The 16,445-nt window shown below is 40.2% G+C and overlaps 1 protein-coding gene across 1 annotated transcript in view; it reads left to right on the top strand.

The window, feature by feature from the left end:
• Window positions 1–638: 638 nt before the first annotated feature.
• Window positions 639–16,445, top strand: part of col7a1l (collagen type VII alpha 1-like) — a 152,679-nt gene continuing 136,872 nt past the window's right edge. Inside the window, exons 1-3 of the mRNA XM_055225585.1 lie at window positions 639–717; window positions 14,884–15,064; window positions 15,285–15,444. Coding sequence (XP_055081560.1) covers window positions 639–717; window positions 14,884–15,064; window positions 15,285–15,444 — 420 coding nt within the window. The remainder of the gene's footprint in view (window positions 718–14,883; window positions 15,065–15,284; window positions 15,445–16,445) is intronic.

Here is a 16,445-nt window from a genome sequence, read left to right on the forward strand (position 1 = left end):
GGACGGGAGGTTGGAGCTGGAGGAGCAGAGGAGGCGAGATGGAGTGTGGAGGTGGAGCAGGTCTGTGAGGTGAGGAGGGGCCAGGTTGTGGAGAGCTTTGAATGTGAGGAGAAGGATTTTGAAGTGGATGCGCTGAGGGACGGGGGAGACAGTGGAGCTTGTGGAGGACAGGAGTGATGTGGGTGTGGGTGAGGAGCCGGGCGGTGGAGTTCTGAATGTTCTGTCGTCTGTTGAGGGTTTTGGATGGTGAACCGTAGAGGACGGTGTTGCAGTAGTCGATTCTGGATGTGATGAATGCGTGGATGAGAGTTTCAGCGGCGGAGAAGATGAGCGATGGGCGGAGACGGGCTATGTTTTTGAGGTGAAAGAATGCAGTCCGGGTTATGTGCTTGACGTGGGGTTCAAATGAAAGATCACGATGTTTCGAATGATCATGTTTACACAAAATCATAATAAAAGTTCTGTAAATCGATTTACACCTTAGCGATTTAAGCCTGAAACGCTGTACGCACAATCTCAGTCTCGCTCTTACCGTTTGTTCTTGTTGTTTCAGATCAGAATCGACTGAAGTTGATGTTTGGACCTATAGAAGTTTATACGAGCGTTTGAGAAGAGTCGGTTTGGAAACACAGAGGACTATGGGCTTTACTTCATTAAGGATTCTGTCTCTGCTGCTGCTTTTTCTCCACCATCAAAGTGTCTCTTCTCAGACTGAAGGTAAGTCGTGGAATACCAAACTTTACTACTACAACTATCACTATCCCATTCATTCACATGCATTTATTTAACTCTGTTTGGTCTGATAGAAGAAAACAAAAGTACTGATATAACTGCTAACGTTACTACTACCACAAATTTCTGACTATTGAGCGCACCTGAGTATAAGCCGCACCAGCTAAATTTTAAAAGAAAAGTAAGGCACACGGAGGTTTTTTTGAGTTTTAATTAAGGCTTTTGTTTAAACTGCGGCTGAAAATCGGCACCAACACGGGAAGAACATACTACAGGTTTAGAAAATAAAAAGACGCCAACACGAGCCGTCTGTTTTTATTTCCTCTGAAAGCTTTTGTCGTCTTTTTACATCGACTAAGTTCGCACCATCGGTTCTTTGACGCCAAACTTACGTGCGGTGGATCTATTTCCTTCGTTTGACGTCAGATCCGTTGCCTTTATCTTAAAAGACACGGAAAATGACAGTTCAAAATCAAAACTAGTGTATTCTTCAGCGCATAATCTTTAACCACGTCTGTCTCACTTTTGCGTTTACAGCTAGAGAGCTCCCCCCGGTGGCTGTGAAAATCTATAAATTAGCTGCACCGTTGTATAAGCCGCAGGGTTCAAAGTGTGAGGAAAAAGTAGTGGCTTATAGTCCAAAATATACGCTAACTACTACTACAACTACCAATCACTACATTACATATTTTTGATTTTGTTACTTAAGTAAAATTACAAATACAGAGGTAAAAAGTTACTCAAATAAAAGTAAAAGCATTGCAGGAAAAAAAATCTACTGAAGTACAAATATTTAGTGCAAATTTAAAAATGTACTTTAAGAGTAAAAAGTAAAAAAATACTTCACAAAAGTACTGTGTTGTTCATTTGTTAAAGTGTAAATGTAGTGAAATTGATTAAAAATGAGACGTATTTCGTTCGACAGAAACAATACGAATGCATTTTCAAATTTTTCTCATGAATTTTGTGAGTTTATTTTAGTTTCGCTCAAAGACGAAGCTTGAACTCGAAAACTTGAGTCAGGATGTTTCCACGAACACGGTAAAAATAACCCCTCAAATCATCTGAAAAGTGCCTCTTACTCTTTATTTGCACAAAGAGCTGCGTTCAAGAGAAAAATGAATCACAAAACAGCGATTTTACCAAAACAGCACATCACAGGAATGAGATTACACTTGTACTTCTGTGTTTCTTCCTTATTTTTACTATTTCTACATTTTATATCCACACAGAAGACATCAGATATATGAAGTAATATATATGGGATTATGTAGCAAAGAAAAATGGGGAAAAAATACCGATGGTCCCCTATAGTGAGCAACCAATATGTGTTTTTCATGGACGATGCTGATATGGATTTTTCGACAAAAGCGTGGCTATTTTGAGGATTTGAATTTAAAATATATTTTTAATGTAGTAGAGTTATTTACCTCATAATTCCAGATATCTTACTTCATATATTTGATGCCTTCTGTATGTGTATAATATGTAAAAAAAAAAAAAAAACACAGGGCCGGCTCCAGCTTTCAGGGGGCCCCAAGCTGAATGTGTCTCTGGGGGCCCCTCCTGGCTCAGCTGTTGGTGATTCACATTTGACACATTCTGACTCTGCTCTCATCACTTTGTCCAGTTGTTTTTGTGTTTATCTGAACAACATCAGACTGAAAACATCCAGAACGTCACAACGACTGAACTAAAGTCACAAGAACAGAACACAAACAAACAGATTTTTGAAATTCTAGATGTTTTTTCCTCGTTTTTTGTGGATTTTAATGTGTTCCAGTTGGTGACAGTGGGGTTACATTTACATTATGTCGGGTCCTTGCTCCGGTGTAAACACAGAGCTGCCCTCACCTCTGCCCGACTCAAAAACAAACGTAGAGCAGCAGATATTTTACTACTATAGATATAAAACAAATATAATCATTTTAGAGGGATATTTAAGATGCAGTAAACACACAAGCTCTATATTATTTTTAATATAAATGTATGGGCTATTGGGGGCCCCCTGGTGGCTTTGGGGCCCTAAGCAGCTGCTCAGTCTGACTATAGTCTGAACCGGCCCTGCTCATACAAAACACTGGCTCCAATTCACTTGCTATTGAAAAACTGTGGCCTCTCTCTTTAACCGCTGATGTCAGACTCGTCATTTTGCTCTTAAATGTTCGTATTAACCCGCTCTACATGATCCTGGGGTTTTTATTTCACTTTTGTGTCCGTAACTCAACAAATGGACATTAAATAACAGACAAATGGGCTGCCGTCTGTCTCCAGTTGGCTTGGATTCGGAGATGGATTCAAGGGAAAATCAGTGAATCACAATGTCGATTTTTCCCAACGTAGCATCACAAGAACGAGATTCGATTTTTATAACTACACCGACCAGCGTTCCACAAAAAAACAATCCAGGTTGCATCAGGCTTCCGGACCATCTGTCTCATTGTCGACACGGCTCACTCATTCTTGAATTAATGGGCTTGGATTCTGGGGCCAAAGTGCAAGTGTTGGATCATTATAAAGTGCACACCTGGACCGGCTCTTATCTCTCCAGCTCTGTCAGCTCCGGAAATCTAAACATCTGCTCACTTCCTGACTGCAGACTAATGTTATTCCCCTTAAGGGTCTTCGTAAAAGGCAACCACACAATATGACGCGCAGAGAAATAAATAGAAGGCTGATTTAGGCTCATCACATATCAACAAGTTTGGTTTTACTTGAGCTAATGGACGACAATGACACCATTTCATCACATCTATGTCTGATTTTGGGCCCGTTCAAGGGTTCAAACTTCCCGTAATACGCAGCCGGTGTTGGGATTTACGCCGTTTAAGTACGAAAACATTAGTAAGTAGCAGGTTTAGTTACTTTTACCAGTATCGAGTAATCTTAACTACTGACGCTTTTCTCCGTAACGCCGTTATATTTACCGTCAGCGTAACGGCGCTCGTCAGTTTAGCAGGTCACAGGTCGCACACTTCGTAGGGTGCGTTTGAAGGGCACTTGACGAATGCAGCCAAAAATGCGCCCTGCGTTTCCATGGAGATCGTCCGTGAAGACTTCGCGCACTTCTATATCCCATCATGCACCGCGCGTCTCTTTTTCTACGAGAGAAACAAGGTATATTTTCTTAAAGTTATGTAATACTCGCTACGATTGGGGGAAAAAATCACCTGGAGCGTTATATTTGCCTGTTGATGTTCAAAGGGAAAGATTAATTCCTTACTTCGTTCAATCTAAACAGAAATAAACGGCTGCGACGACGACGACACCTTGACTCTTCTTCTATGAAATAATAAAGAATTTAAACATAATGTAAGCGACGTAACGTAAGCGCACGGACAGAGGTTGACGTACGCTCCGTGGTGTAGGACTGTCCCATTTCGGCACGGCCTTTGCGGTCGACGGAGGCTACACGGAGGAGCGCCCTTTGTTGGTCGGGTCCTTCGAACGGTACAACGAAATGTGCAACCGTTGAACTGGGACACAGCCGTTGTCTTCTTCAGAGGAGCTCCGTAGTTTTTCCTTTCTTTTAGGACGTAAACAAGCCTGAAACGAGCGATTAGAGGCAGTGATTGGCTAAAACAGTGATCGACCGCAAAGGCGACCAATCAGAAGCAGCGCTGGGCGGGCGTAAAGTCTTTCCAGGGCGTTTCATTGGTTTAGCGCTGGCACGTGGTCGAATACTCGCTGTTTGAACACATGCAAGTAAATACGCAGATTCTTGTGGATTTTATGGATATACGTTGTTATTTGGCGACTCTTTATGGCGGCACGTGTTTGTGATGTTCTGATATTTGTGCGTTTGGTAAATGAGCTGTTCGGTCTCTGTCTGGTGGTAAAGAGGACAGTACTTTGCTCTGTGTTGTTATAGTAAAAGAAAAAGTCAAATCTGTCAACTGGACCAATTTGTCCTGTTGGCAGATTCGATTTTTTCTTTTTCCATGGATCAGACGGGGACGACTGTGGATTATAAAGACGTGTGCGGTGTTATTACAGGTCGCTTGTGCGTTCGTTTTCAGGGATTTTGAGCTCTGTGGATGAAAGTAGCGTGTAACTCCGGGTCTCTGGTGCATTTGGTGATTTGAACGACACATAAGGTCGATTGTAGCATATTTTTCCGTGCAAAAAGCAGCTGTGGTATTTATTTTATAATTTAATATAGGCCTAGTTACTTCATATTGTGATTAGTCACTTCACTTCACTTACTGGATGATGAAAAGTAACAGGAAACTAGAGAAAAGTAACAGGTAACTAGGGAAAAGTAACAGGTAACTAGGGAAAAGTAACAGGTAACTAGGGAAAAGTAACAGGTAACTAGGGAAAAGTAACAGATAACTAGGGAAAAGTAACAAGTAACTAGAGAAAAGTAACGAGTAACTAGAGAAAAGTAACGAGTAACTAGAGAAAAGTAACGAGTAACTAGGGAAAAGTAACAGGTAACTAGGGAAAAGTAACGAGTAACTAGAGAAAAGTAACGAGTAACTAGAGAAAAGTAACAGGTAACTAGAGAAAAGTAATGGATAACTGGGGAAAAGTAACGAGTAACTAGAGAAAAGTAACGAGTAACTAGAGAAAAGTAATGAGTAACTAGGGAAAAGTAACGAGTAACTAGAGAAAAGTAACGAGTAACTAGAGAAAAGTAACGAGTAACTAGAGAAAAGTAACGAGTAACTAGAGAAAAGTAACAGGTAACTAGGGAAAAGTAATGGATAACTGGGGAAAAGTAACGAGTAACTAGAGAAAAGTAACGAGTAACTAGAGAAAAGTAATGAATAACTAGAGAAAAATAACAGGTAACTAGAGAAAAGTAATGGATAACTGGGGAAAAGTAACAAGTAACTAGAGAAAAGTAATGAGTAACTGGGGAAAAGTAACGGGTAACTGTAATTAATAACTTTTTGGAAGGATCTTGCCCAACACTGTACCCAACATTTTGAGGACTTCTCCAAATGTAAAACTAGGACACCTCCGGGTTGGGCTGGTTGGTAATAATGAAATAATGAAAAGAGCGTGTAATTAAGAACATTACTAAGCCCTCGCTCCAGTCTGTCACTTGTGTTTAATCTGAGAGGCTCCTGTCACAGCAGAGGGTTTTTTTTAATCATTTGGGCATTTTCAAGCACAGTTTTCTGTATTTAAACAAAAATATAGGTCAAAAATAGAGAGAACCTCGGACAGTTTTTGTATAAAACTGGGACAAATCACTGGTTTTGGATACATTTCCAAGGACATGGAACACAGGGCTCCAAACTGGGATCAGTGGGGACGTCTGGTCACCCTAGATCTGCCGATATTTTCGATTATTTCCCCCAAATTCTGTCATTTCACTTATTTACTACAAACTCCCGTACCGCCCTTTTTCCCCATAACCCTGCAGGAGAGCTGTGTAGTCACGTGTTGTTCTATTGTCTTTGCACTTACGTGTTCAAATAAAGCTTTATTTGGTTTCTTTAGCCAAAACAAAATATCGTCATGTGCTGGAAATGTACAGCCGATCTCCTATTTGTTATAAACTACAAATATCGGCGTAGATCGGTCCGTCTCTTGTCCTTTACGTCCCTTTATCCCCGTTAATATGATTCTTATCTGACGCTGTTCCTCTTCTAGCTCGTGTTGGCTCTTATTTATGCTAATCTATGAGAGAGGAGGTAGTTTATATTCTAAATTGTTGTTTATGGAAGAGAGAGATCAAAACGTGAATATCTTTTCTTGGCTCTGTAATGGATCTGTTTACTTCATCCAAATTTACAATCCCCCCCAAAAAATCTACATTTGTTTTGAAGTTTGCAATCTGATCCAGAGAGGTTTTCTTTTGGCGTTTTCGTCTTGTTTAACTGATTTTACTGTTTTATTTTGTCGTAGTGGCCGATAGAACCTGGGTCTTTGTTTTCACGCCTTTATTCCGATGTTAGATGTTTTTGTAAAAGCCCAGTGATGGATGAAATACTCCATTTTGTTACTTAAGTAGAAGTACAGATACAAAGCTAAACAGGTACTCGGGTAAAAGTAAAAGTATCACATCTACTGCACAAATGTACATGAGTAAAAGTATTTAAAGGGCCCGTGTTACGCTGTTATAATGTCGTTTCCTCGTCGCAAACAGACCTGGAGTTGTGTTTTGTTTCTTTCACACAAGCGCTGCAGATTTAGGCTGAGTGTTCCACCTTGTGATGTCATCATGTGGTGATACAGGAAGTGTTCCACTGTGTTTTTAAACTCCACACACCTTCACTAGAATCATTTGGATCATTTCAGTCCTGGAATAGCCAATCTCTACTGAACTAAAGGTGAAAGGAGCTGTTAACATTAAAACTACCACTTGATGACATCACGAGGTGGAACAGAGCATTCTGAGCTTTGGAAATGTTACAGACTGATAAGAAATGTTACTCAAACATGTGTGAATGAAACAAAACTACTCCAGGTCTGTTTTTGAGAAGGAAACAACATCATAAAGCTCAGAAAAGTCAATTTTGCGTAATATAGGACCTTTAAATACCTGTTTAAAAATTTACTTTAAGAGTAAAAAGTAAAAGTATTTCTCACAAGTCTTAATTTTAAGTACAAATGTAGTGATATAGATTTAAAATGAGACATATTTTTTATTGAACAGTAAAAATACAAATCAATTTCTTAATTTTTCTCATGTATTTTGTGTATTTATTTTTGTTTTGCTCGAAGCCGAAGCTCGAACTCTTAAACTTGAGTCAGGATGTTTCCACGAACACGGTAAAAATAACACCTCAAATCAGATGAAAAGTACTTTTTACTCTTCAGTCCTGTTCAAAAACGTAGAGGAGTAGAAAGTACAGATACTGCTCTCAGATGTAGTAAAGTAAAAGTAAAAAGTATCCACTGTAAAATGTACTTAAGTAAAGTACAGATACCTAAAGAGTCTACTTAAGTACAGCACTTTACTACTTTTACTGCGTTATGTTCCATCACTTGTAAAGACGAGTTTAAACTACAATATTTCAGAATTACTGCACTAATTTGCAAATCTCTTGAACTTAAAAACATACCTTTGTGTGTCGGCCGTGTGACCTGGTTGTGGTTGTGGTTGTTAAATAACATTTTTGTATTGATTGTGTTTTCTTTAAAGTCACACGCTGCAACTTTTCTGGTACAGGGCTCAGTTTCAGATTTGTTTGTGATAAGTTTAATGCCATATTGAGGAACCGTCCAGGCAAAGCTATAACATCTCCATGGAGACAAGCAAGGAGACTAACACTTGTGGATCATTTTGTTATAATTTGCACATTTTAAATCACAATATTCATCTAAAACGACTTAATAAAAGAAACAAATCCGCTGACTTCCGCGTTAGAAAAATGTGGTGTTGTTTTTTTTTGAATTATTATTATTATTTACTATGTGATGCTTTTCTTATTTATTTACAGTCAGGATTTGTGTGATTATTTATTTATTTTTATTTATTTTTTTTGTATTATTATTATTAATTTATATTTAGTTATTTACTTTTTAAGTTTCAGTTTTGTTATATATAAAAATTAAAAAGGTATGATTGCATTTGTTGTTTTAAATGACAGTATATTGTAATATTTGTTCACACATTAATAAAAATACGAATAAAAAAAAAGAAAAAGAAAACTGCGGTGTCCAATGGGAGCCGACGTCGCCGTACAAGTCGTCGCAACAAAGCGGCGTGCAGTTCTCGGCGCCCCCTGTGGACAGCTGCCGAATCCTACGTGTATCATCGATTAAGAAACGAAGTGCGTACGTCACAGGTGGAGGTGAAAACGAGGACTGAGCGACAAAATGGCGTCTTGAAAATAATCGATTAAAACGTGAATCGCTCCAAAAACAACTCCGAGAGCGTCAATGAAAAGAAAACGACTATAACGTGATTAAAAGTCCATTCTGCGTTAAAACCGTGCTATTTAACAAAAGTCTAACATCAGTTTCATCGATATTCGCCATGTTGTTATATAAATACTGCAAAGGTACACCATGTATGCAGTGTCTCTTCAGGACTCGTCTTTGTTTCCGACGCATCTGCTCCTCCTCCACCTCCTCCACCTCCTCCTCCTCCAGCTCTGCTCCGTGTTTTGTGCTTTTGCTGAAGTTTGTGGAGTGTAAAACGAGTCCCTGTAAACGTCGGAGCCATATGTTTAGGCCGCGGCGTTTAACGGAACACGAGCTGCGGCTTTGAAGGGACACAAAGGTAGAAGATAACGTTCTGATGTAGTTCCTCGATGGTTTTAGCTTTTTTTGAGTCACGGATTCAAGCGAGCGTCAGTGTTGGGAGGTTTTATTGTTGTGCGTTTCAAAACTCTGCGTGAAAATATCTTAGATTATTTAAAAGTTAAAGCGGGACTAAGCGCCTGAACGCCTCCTACGAGCGCATTTCAAACAGAAGCAGTTAACTTTAAGAGAGCGAGACGGGAGAAGGGGCGGAGTCTGGACGTACGAGGAGCGGTGCGGTTGGTCGAGCGGGTATCCACGCTTCAAACTCCGCCCCTGCCGCCAGGTGTTTGTGATCGGAAACACAAATGAAGCTCATCGACGCTAGCAGCTACATGTTTATTTATTCTGACCTCGAGTATCATAGCAACCAAAGAGCCAATCCGGAGCGACGCTGTTGAAAATAACGCCTCCGCTTAGCAACGCTGTCAATCAAACCTGTTGCTAACTCTACCGGGAGCGACTTTGAGGAAAGAAGACGCCTGATTTGTCTGTTATTAATGTTTATATCTTGATTTACAGACACCAAAAATGAAATAAAAACACAAATATGAACATTTAAGACCAAAATGACGAGTCTGACAGCAGCAGTTACAGAGAGAGGGGACACCGTTTTTCAATAGAAAGTGAATTGAAGCCAGAATCGGAACCAGAAACGCACATATTCTCACTTCCTGTTTGGAACGCGGCGGCTAGCAGGTTAGCTATGTCCATTTATATAAACAATTGATGGATAGATTTGTAGATAATATACCTAGTTTGCAAAAAGGACTAGGAAACAATGCTATTAAAACACCATATGCAGTTTAGCGACAAAAACAAAATAAGAAAAAACAAGTTTAGTCCCGTTTTAATCTGCTTTGGTTGAGTTTAAGACGACTGTTGTAAGATAAACGGCGGTGGTAGCAGCTGCTTATCTATTAACTGGAGAGTATCCGGTTCAAATCTCTTGCAAACGTCTTTGTGCCTAAATCTGTTTGCGCATGACAGTCGTCTGGAAGGGCATCTGGTGTGAAACGTAGTCAAATCAGAGCGTGACTATTTTGCTGTAACTGTGATTAAATGACGTATAGTAACTGTGAAAGTAGTAGCGGTTACGAGATGGTGACGTACTTTTTACTTACTTTTGATTGTGTTAAAGCGGAGTGCTCTGCCGCCTCTGAGGAGATGTTATTGCTTCTCCTGGAATGTTCCACGGTATGGCATTAAACTCATCTCGCAACCAGGCCAAGTCGCAGGTCAGTTCTGTGGAGGGCATGCGCGCTCGTGGATACAACACGTTTAATGCCGTACTGTTGAGCGCTCCAGGCAAAGTAATGCGTATCCATGGAGACCAGCGCCACAAAAGTTACAGAGTGCAGAAAACATCTATTTCTGAGTTTTAAGTCGTGTCATAATGTTGTTACCTCCTCAAAAACAGACCTGGAGTTGTGTTTTTTGCCTTCACATGTTTCAAACCACTCTGTTCCACCTTGTGATGTCATGAAGTGGTAGTTTTCCAGGTACGTTTTTCTTTTTTTTTTTTTTTCAGTAGAGATTGGAAATTCCAGAGTTGAAGTCATCGAAATGATTCTAGCGAGGGCGTGTGGAGTTTAAAAACACATCGGCGCACTTACTGTATCACCACATGATGACATCACAAGGTGGAACAGGGCGTTTTCAGTTGGCGAGAAGACGTCAGCTTAAATATTTCAGTGCGTGAATGGAACAAAACGCAACTCCTGGTGTGTTTGTGACGAGGAAACAACATTAAAACATAGATCAGAAATAGAGTTTATAACATAATGTCGTTTAGGGATTGAACTTTCCCACTTGAACAAACTTAATAAACCATGAGCACTTTCTATCGCTACTTTCAAGTTATAAAATTTCCATTCTCTCTTTTGTATCCAGAGAAATATTGCAGTGATATAGGACCTTAATGTGAGGCCAGTGGCTGTCGGCATATGTCAAATTTAGTGCGTCCCGGGACCGCAGCCAAAGTAGTAATAGTGAGATAATCGAGGAGTAGAAGTTTGGTAATGAAACAGGGACCAGGAGGCAGCTGAGGTATCAACGCTTGACAGTGTTTGGTGTGTTTTATGGCACATTTAATGCCACAATATTGACTTAGAGGAGTGAGGACACAGTTTATTTATTATTAGGGATGCGCCGGTATTGGATATCGGCGTCGATCCAGGAAACTTTGCTAGTCCCTGATATCCTCGTCGGGGCTTTAATTTGATGTAATACGACTATTGTAGCGTTCTGGTCGTAAGGAAACACGCCAAAGTTCTTCTGGTTGTTTATTTTCTGAACTTAAGGGCTAACGTCAGGCCGTAACTCGCCGCCGAAACGCGAACAAAACAACCGTCTCGGAAACAGACCCGTGACTGACCGATCGAAACCTTCGCGTCAACTCGTCGGCATTTCAACGAAGTGTCACGTACGAAAGCAGTTACGTAAAAAAAATAAGTGGATTAAGTGAGCGTCACGTCAGCCGTAGCGTTCGGCTCCAGTCAACTGAAGCTAATCGAGGCTAGAGCAGTTATAGCGGCGAATTTGGAGCCGAGTTTCATATTTGGAATTTTGAACGCGGGTATCATAGCAACCAAAGAGCCAATCCGAAGCGACGCTGTTGAAGGTAACGCCCATTCCCGCCCGAACCGCTTAGCAACGCTGTCAATCAAACCTGTGGCTAACGCTAGCGAATGACTTCAGGGAAAGAAGGCGCCTGATTTGTCTGTTGTTAATGTTCATATCTTGATTTACAGACACAATAGTGAAATAAAAACACCAGGATCATGTAGAGCGGGTAAATACGAACATTTAAAAGCAAAATGACGAGTCTGACAGCAGCAGTTTTTCAATAGAAAGTGAATTGGAGCCAGAGAGCAGGATGCAGGATGCTCTGTTATAAACTCACTGCGGCGAATAGCGTGGATGCTAACAGTGTGTTAAGAAAGGTTGGGTTGGAATAACTTTGCAAAACTGTTCCAAATGAGTTATATTTTTCACATCCCGCAGTAATACTCAGGCATAACACTTTTTAATCTGAACTTTAAACTTTTTATTTAAAATCTGATAACGTTTTTGTGATTGAGCGATGGCAGTTTGGCACCGCTTTCTGCATTAAATAGTAAAAGATAATATCAGCAGTATCTGTGTTTTGATATAGTTTTGAACGTGTCGTCAGGTAAAGTGCTGATTTTAGATTGCATTAAAAGTAGTGAAAAAGTAGAAGTAGAAGTGAAGTGAAAAGTAGTAGTAAAATGATGGACAAAGGGTTTGGAAACACCGTCATATTCAGTGTTTTTTTTTTTTTTTTTTTTTTTTTTTTACTACTTTCTACAACCAGGAATTTCCATATACTGTAGAAAAATACATGTTTTTTTCTCACTGTTTGACATAAAATCAAACTAAACTTTCCCTGTGTTAGGTCAGTTAGGAATATCAAAATTATTTCTATTTGCTCAGTGCCAGAATAATGAGAGAATGATTTTTTTTTGACTATTCAAAGTCAGAAGTTTACATAAATGTCATTAGTATTTATGATGGCCATTCCAAAACATCGACTTTGTTACCCTTAAGCCACTTTGTCACCACTTTGGCAGGATGCTTTGGGTGATTGTCCATTTGGATAAATAACTCTTAATATTTAATAATAAATAATAATTTTTTGACAAGGCACAAGATGTCTACTTTGAGAATTTGAATATAAAATAAAAAAATAAAAAATAAATAAATAATAATTACTAGAGTTATTCACCTTTTTTCCACCTTTTTTTTAAAATTCCATATATCTTACTTCATATATTTGCTTGAATGAGAAGGTGTGTCCAAACTTTTAACTAGTACTGTAGATCCAGTGGTTTGCTGAATGTCTCTCCCCACTCTTTACCTCCTTTTACCACCAAAAAACTCCATATTGCAACTAAACCTGAACACAGTCGTACCTTTAAGGATCATTAAACACTGTAAAACCAATAACACTGTGCTAGTATTGTTCCTCTACTCTCCATTTAATTCTAGATTGTTTACGCTGTCGCACTCTTAACTTCCCCTGAACGAAAAGTGCGTTGTAAATCAAATCTATTGTTATTATTGCGTTACAAAGCTGCAGACACAGCTTAGCTAAGAGTAAATATATTCTGTGGGAGTCTATATCTCGGCCCACGCCCCCGTAGAGAAGTGTTGCTTTTAGAAGTGCCCCGAATCCTTTTAAACAGAACGATTCTTGTGTTAAATGCGTTGGTTTGGCTCTGAAGAGAAGACGAGTGACCCTGATTTTTGGGCATGTTTACCTTATTATTTGAAGCATTCCTCGTTGCTGTACTAAAGTTTTATTGCTGGAGTGCTCTGAATATTGATAGTCTCTTTGGCTCACTTGTGTCTCATTAAACATTCATGGGGATTTGTGCTGGGTGCTGGCTGCCTGACAGAACAGCAGAGAGGAGGAGATGTGCTAAATGGTGTGACAAGACTGCCATCTGGTGGACGGAGGTGGAATTATGTATTGTATTTTACTGTGCAGGATAATGTCCATGTTAGAGAGGAGTTTTTCTTGAATGAGTCTTTTAGTGTGAGTTTAAAGTGTGTGTTAAGACATCAGCCCCTCCACTAGATCTATTTTATTTTTTATTTATGGCAACATTGGAAGCTGTAGGTTGCAAACTCCATTTATTTATTTATTTATTGTTAGGCTTTTATGCTTTCCGTGGATCTATGTTTATAGCTAGCCGTTCTATTGTATATTTTCTACACACCATCCATTCATTTTCTTCCACTTATCCGGGTCTGCAGTCTAAACAGGGAGCCCCAGACTTCCCTCACCCCAGACACATCCTCCAGCTTTCTCCACACTGTGTAGTTATTTATTTTCTTCTTTTAGCCCTGTTATGCTGCTGGAAATGTTTTACGGAGATTATGTCAGGGGTCTTACTAGGTTTGCTGAAAAAAGATGGATCGGTTCATCCCCTAGGTCTTACGATGGTCGTTGTGTTAATGGCATAAAGTAATTTCAATGTTATTTATCGTGATATTTTTAGTAATATATATATATATCTCACTTCAAAATGTGTTATCGAGACAGACTTGTGTATAAATGCAGTGTCAGTCAATCAATTCATTAAGGTTCTATCCCGAGTTTGAGTCGTCTTGATGTAGAATTGAAGAGGAGGATGAGTCAGGATCAGGAGGGAAAACACCAGGCAGTGCCATGTCAGGGCGGCTTGAGTGAGGAGGGAAACAACCCTCAGGACAAAGGTGTCACGTCTTACTGTGGAATGCAGTTGTCCCTCACTATATCGTGGTTTACCTTTCGTGGCCTCGCTGTTTGGCAGATTTTTTTTGTGCACTTTCACGTGCTTTTTCACACTGTATGAACGTGCAATGCGTTCTGTGTCCTGATTGGCTGTTGGACTGTAGACCATTGTGTTCTTTGTCCTGATTGGCTGTTGGACTGTAGACCATTGTGTTCTTTGTCCTGATTGGCTGTTGGACTGTAGACCATTGTCCATCAGTCTCCTCCGTGCCGTGTCTCCTGTCCAGTACAGAATGTGTTCAGACAAATTTACATAAACGTTGGATCGCAGTGTGACTCTGAAGTGCTGTACGTTTGCAATTTGTTTTCTCCCCGACAAAACCCACAATGTCGATGAAACGTTCTGCACCGACAAAGACGCCTACGAAGGTTTGAACTTTGAGAGAGTTTAAACGAGAGAGAAATGTGAGAAAATGTTAACGCCTGTGTGAGAAAAGTGTATAAAGTGTGTGGTGAGGGGTTTTACAGACAAAAACATAGAGAATAATTGTAAAAAATAAAGCTGACGACTTCGCGGATTTCACATATTGTGGGTGATTTTTAGGCGATAAACGAGGGACCACTGTAAATGAAGACATGAAATTGAAAAGCGAGTTTGATGATCTGTGATTCTTTTCCTAAACGTTGTGTGGTTTCCTCGTCAGTTTGCCGGACGGCGGTGCAGGCGGACTTGGTGTTCCTGGTGGATGAGTCCTGGAGCGTCGGTCGGAGCAGTTTCTCCACAGTGAAAGACTTCATCTCGTCTGTGGTCTCGTACTTCCCTGATCATGTGGTGGGCTCCGAGGGGGTCCGCTTTGGGGTCACTGTGTTTGGAGATATACCCAGGTACATTTAAACGCATTAAAGGGCAAAGATTACGCTATTTTCTGATCTACGTTACAATGTTTCCTCATCAAAAACATACGCGGAGCTGAGTTTTGTTTCATTCACACAAACTCTGCATATTTAGGCTGTGCTCTTTTCTCAAACAGAACATTTTTAGCATCTTCTTCGGCGACTTATATGTATTTTTGTGTTAAATAAATGTGTACTTTTGCGGTTCCAGGATGCAGATAGCTTTGACAGATTACAGCACACAGGAGCAGACCCTTAAAGCCGTCAGAGACCTTACGTATGAGGGAGGATCCAGGAAGATGGGCGTGGCTCTGAGATACCTGGTGGAGAATGTGTTCAGCGCGGCCATCACTCGAGACCACGCCCCCAAGGTAAGGCTTACACCACAGACCGTATATATAAATGGACATAGCTAACCTGCTAGTTCTAAACAGGAAGTGATCGTGGGCGCACTTCCAGCTCTATCGACTCTGGCTCCAATTAACTTTTTATTGAAAAGCCGCCACCCCTCTCTCTGTAACTGCTGCTGTCAGACTCGTTGTTTTGGTCTTAAAATGTTCGTATTAACCCACGCTACATGATTCTGGTGTTTTTATTTCACTCTTGTGTCTGTAAATCAAGATATGAACATTAATAACAGACAAATCAAGCGCCTTCTTTCCCTGAGGTCGCTCCGGCTAACATTAGCAATAGGTTTGATTGACAGCGTTGCTAAGTGCCTGTTCCCTGCTAAACCGGCGGTGCAGGAAAGAGAAGGGGCATGACCTTCAACAGCCTCGCTCCGGATTGGCTCTTTGGTTGCTATGATACTGGCGGTTGGAATTCCAAACATGGATCTTGACTCCAAATTAGCCGCTATAACTGCTAGCGTCGATGAGCTTCATTTGACTGGAGCCGAAAACTGTTGTAACTGGGATATTTACTCTGACTTGGAAAAAAATGCCCTGCCCAAACTGGTAATTCCTACTGGGAAGGTGATTGGAGGATTCCCAGTTCACATCCGAGTTAAACTGTGACGTAATACAATAATGCAAATTACTACTAAAAGTTGATCTGAGGGTTGAACCACCACAGACGACGTAACGATCCATCAATATTCGATTGTTTTGTTTAGAATGCTAGAGATATTTACTTACGTTTATATTTATTTAGCCTCCAGGTTAGCATTAGTTAAATAGTTTACATTTATTTATGTTTATTTATACAGGGAGAGCCCAATGAGACCACTCCCATTTTTCATTGGCGCCTTGTTAAATTACAGAACAATACAAACAAAAAGCAAACAAAACACATGGCCAGAGGTTATTTTAAAACATTAAAAACAGGAGAAGGTGTGATTCTAAAAGTGCATCAGTGGCACCAGTCTATCCCG

The sequence above is a fragment of the Periophthalmus magnuspinnatus genome, chromosome 12, assembly GCF_009829125.3.
Source record: "Periophthalmus magnuspinnatus isolate fPerMag1 chromosome 12, fPerMag1.2.pri, whole genome shotgun sequence".
NCBI lineage: Eukaryota > Metazoa > Chordata > Actinopteri > Gobiiformes > Gobiidae > Periophthalmus > Periophthalmus magnuspinnatus.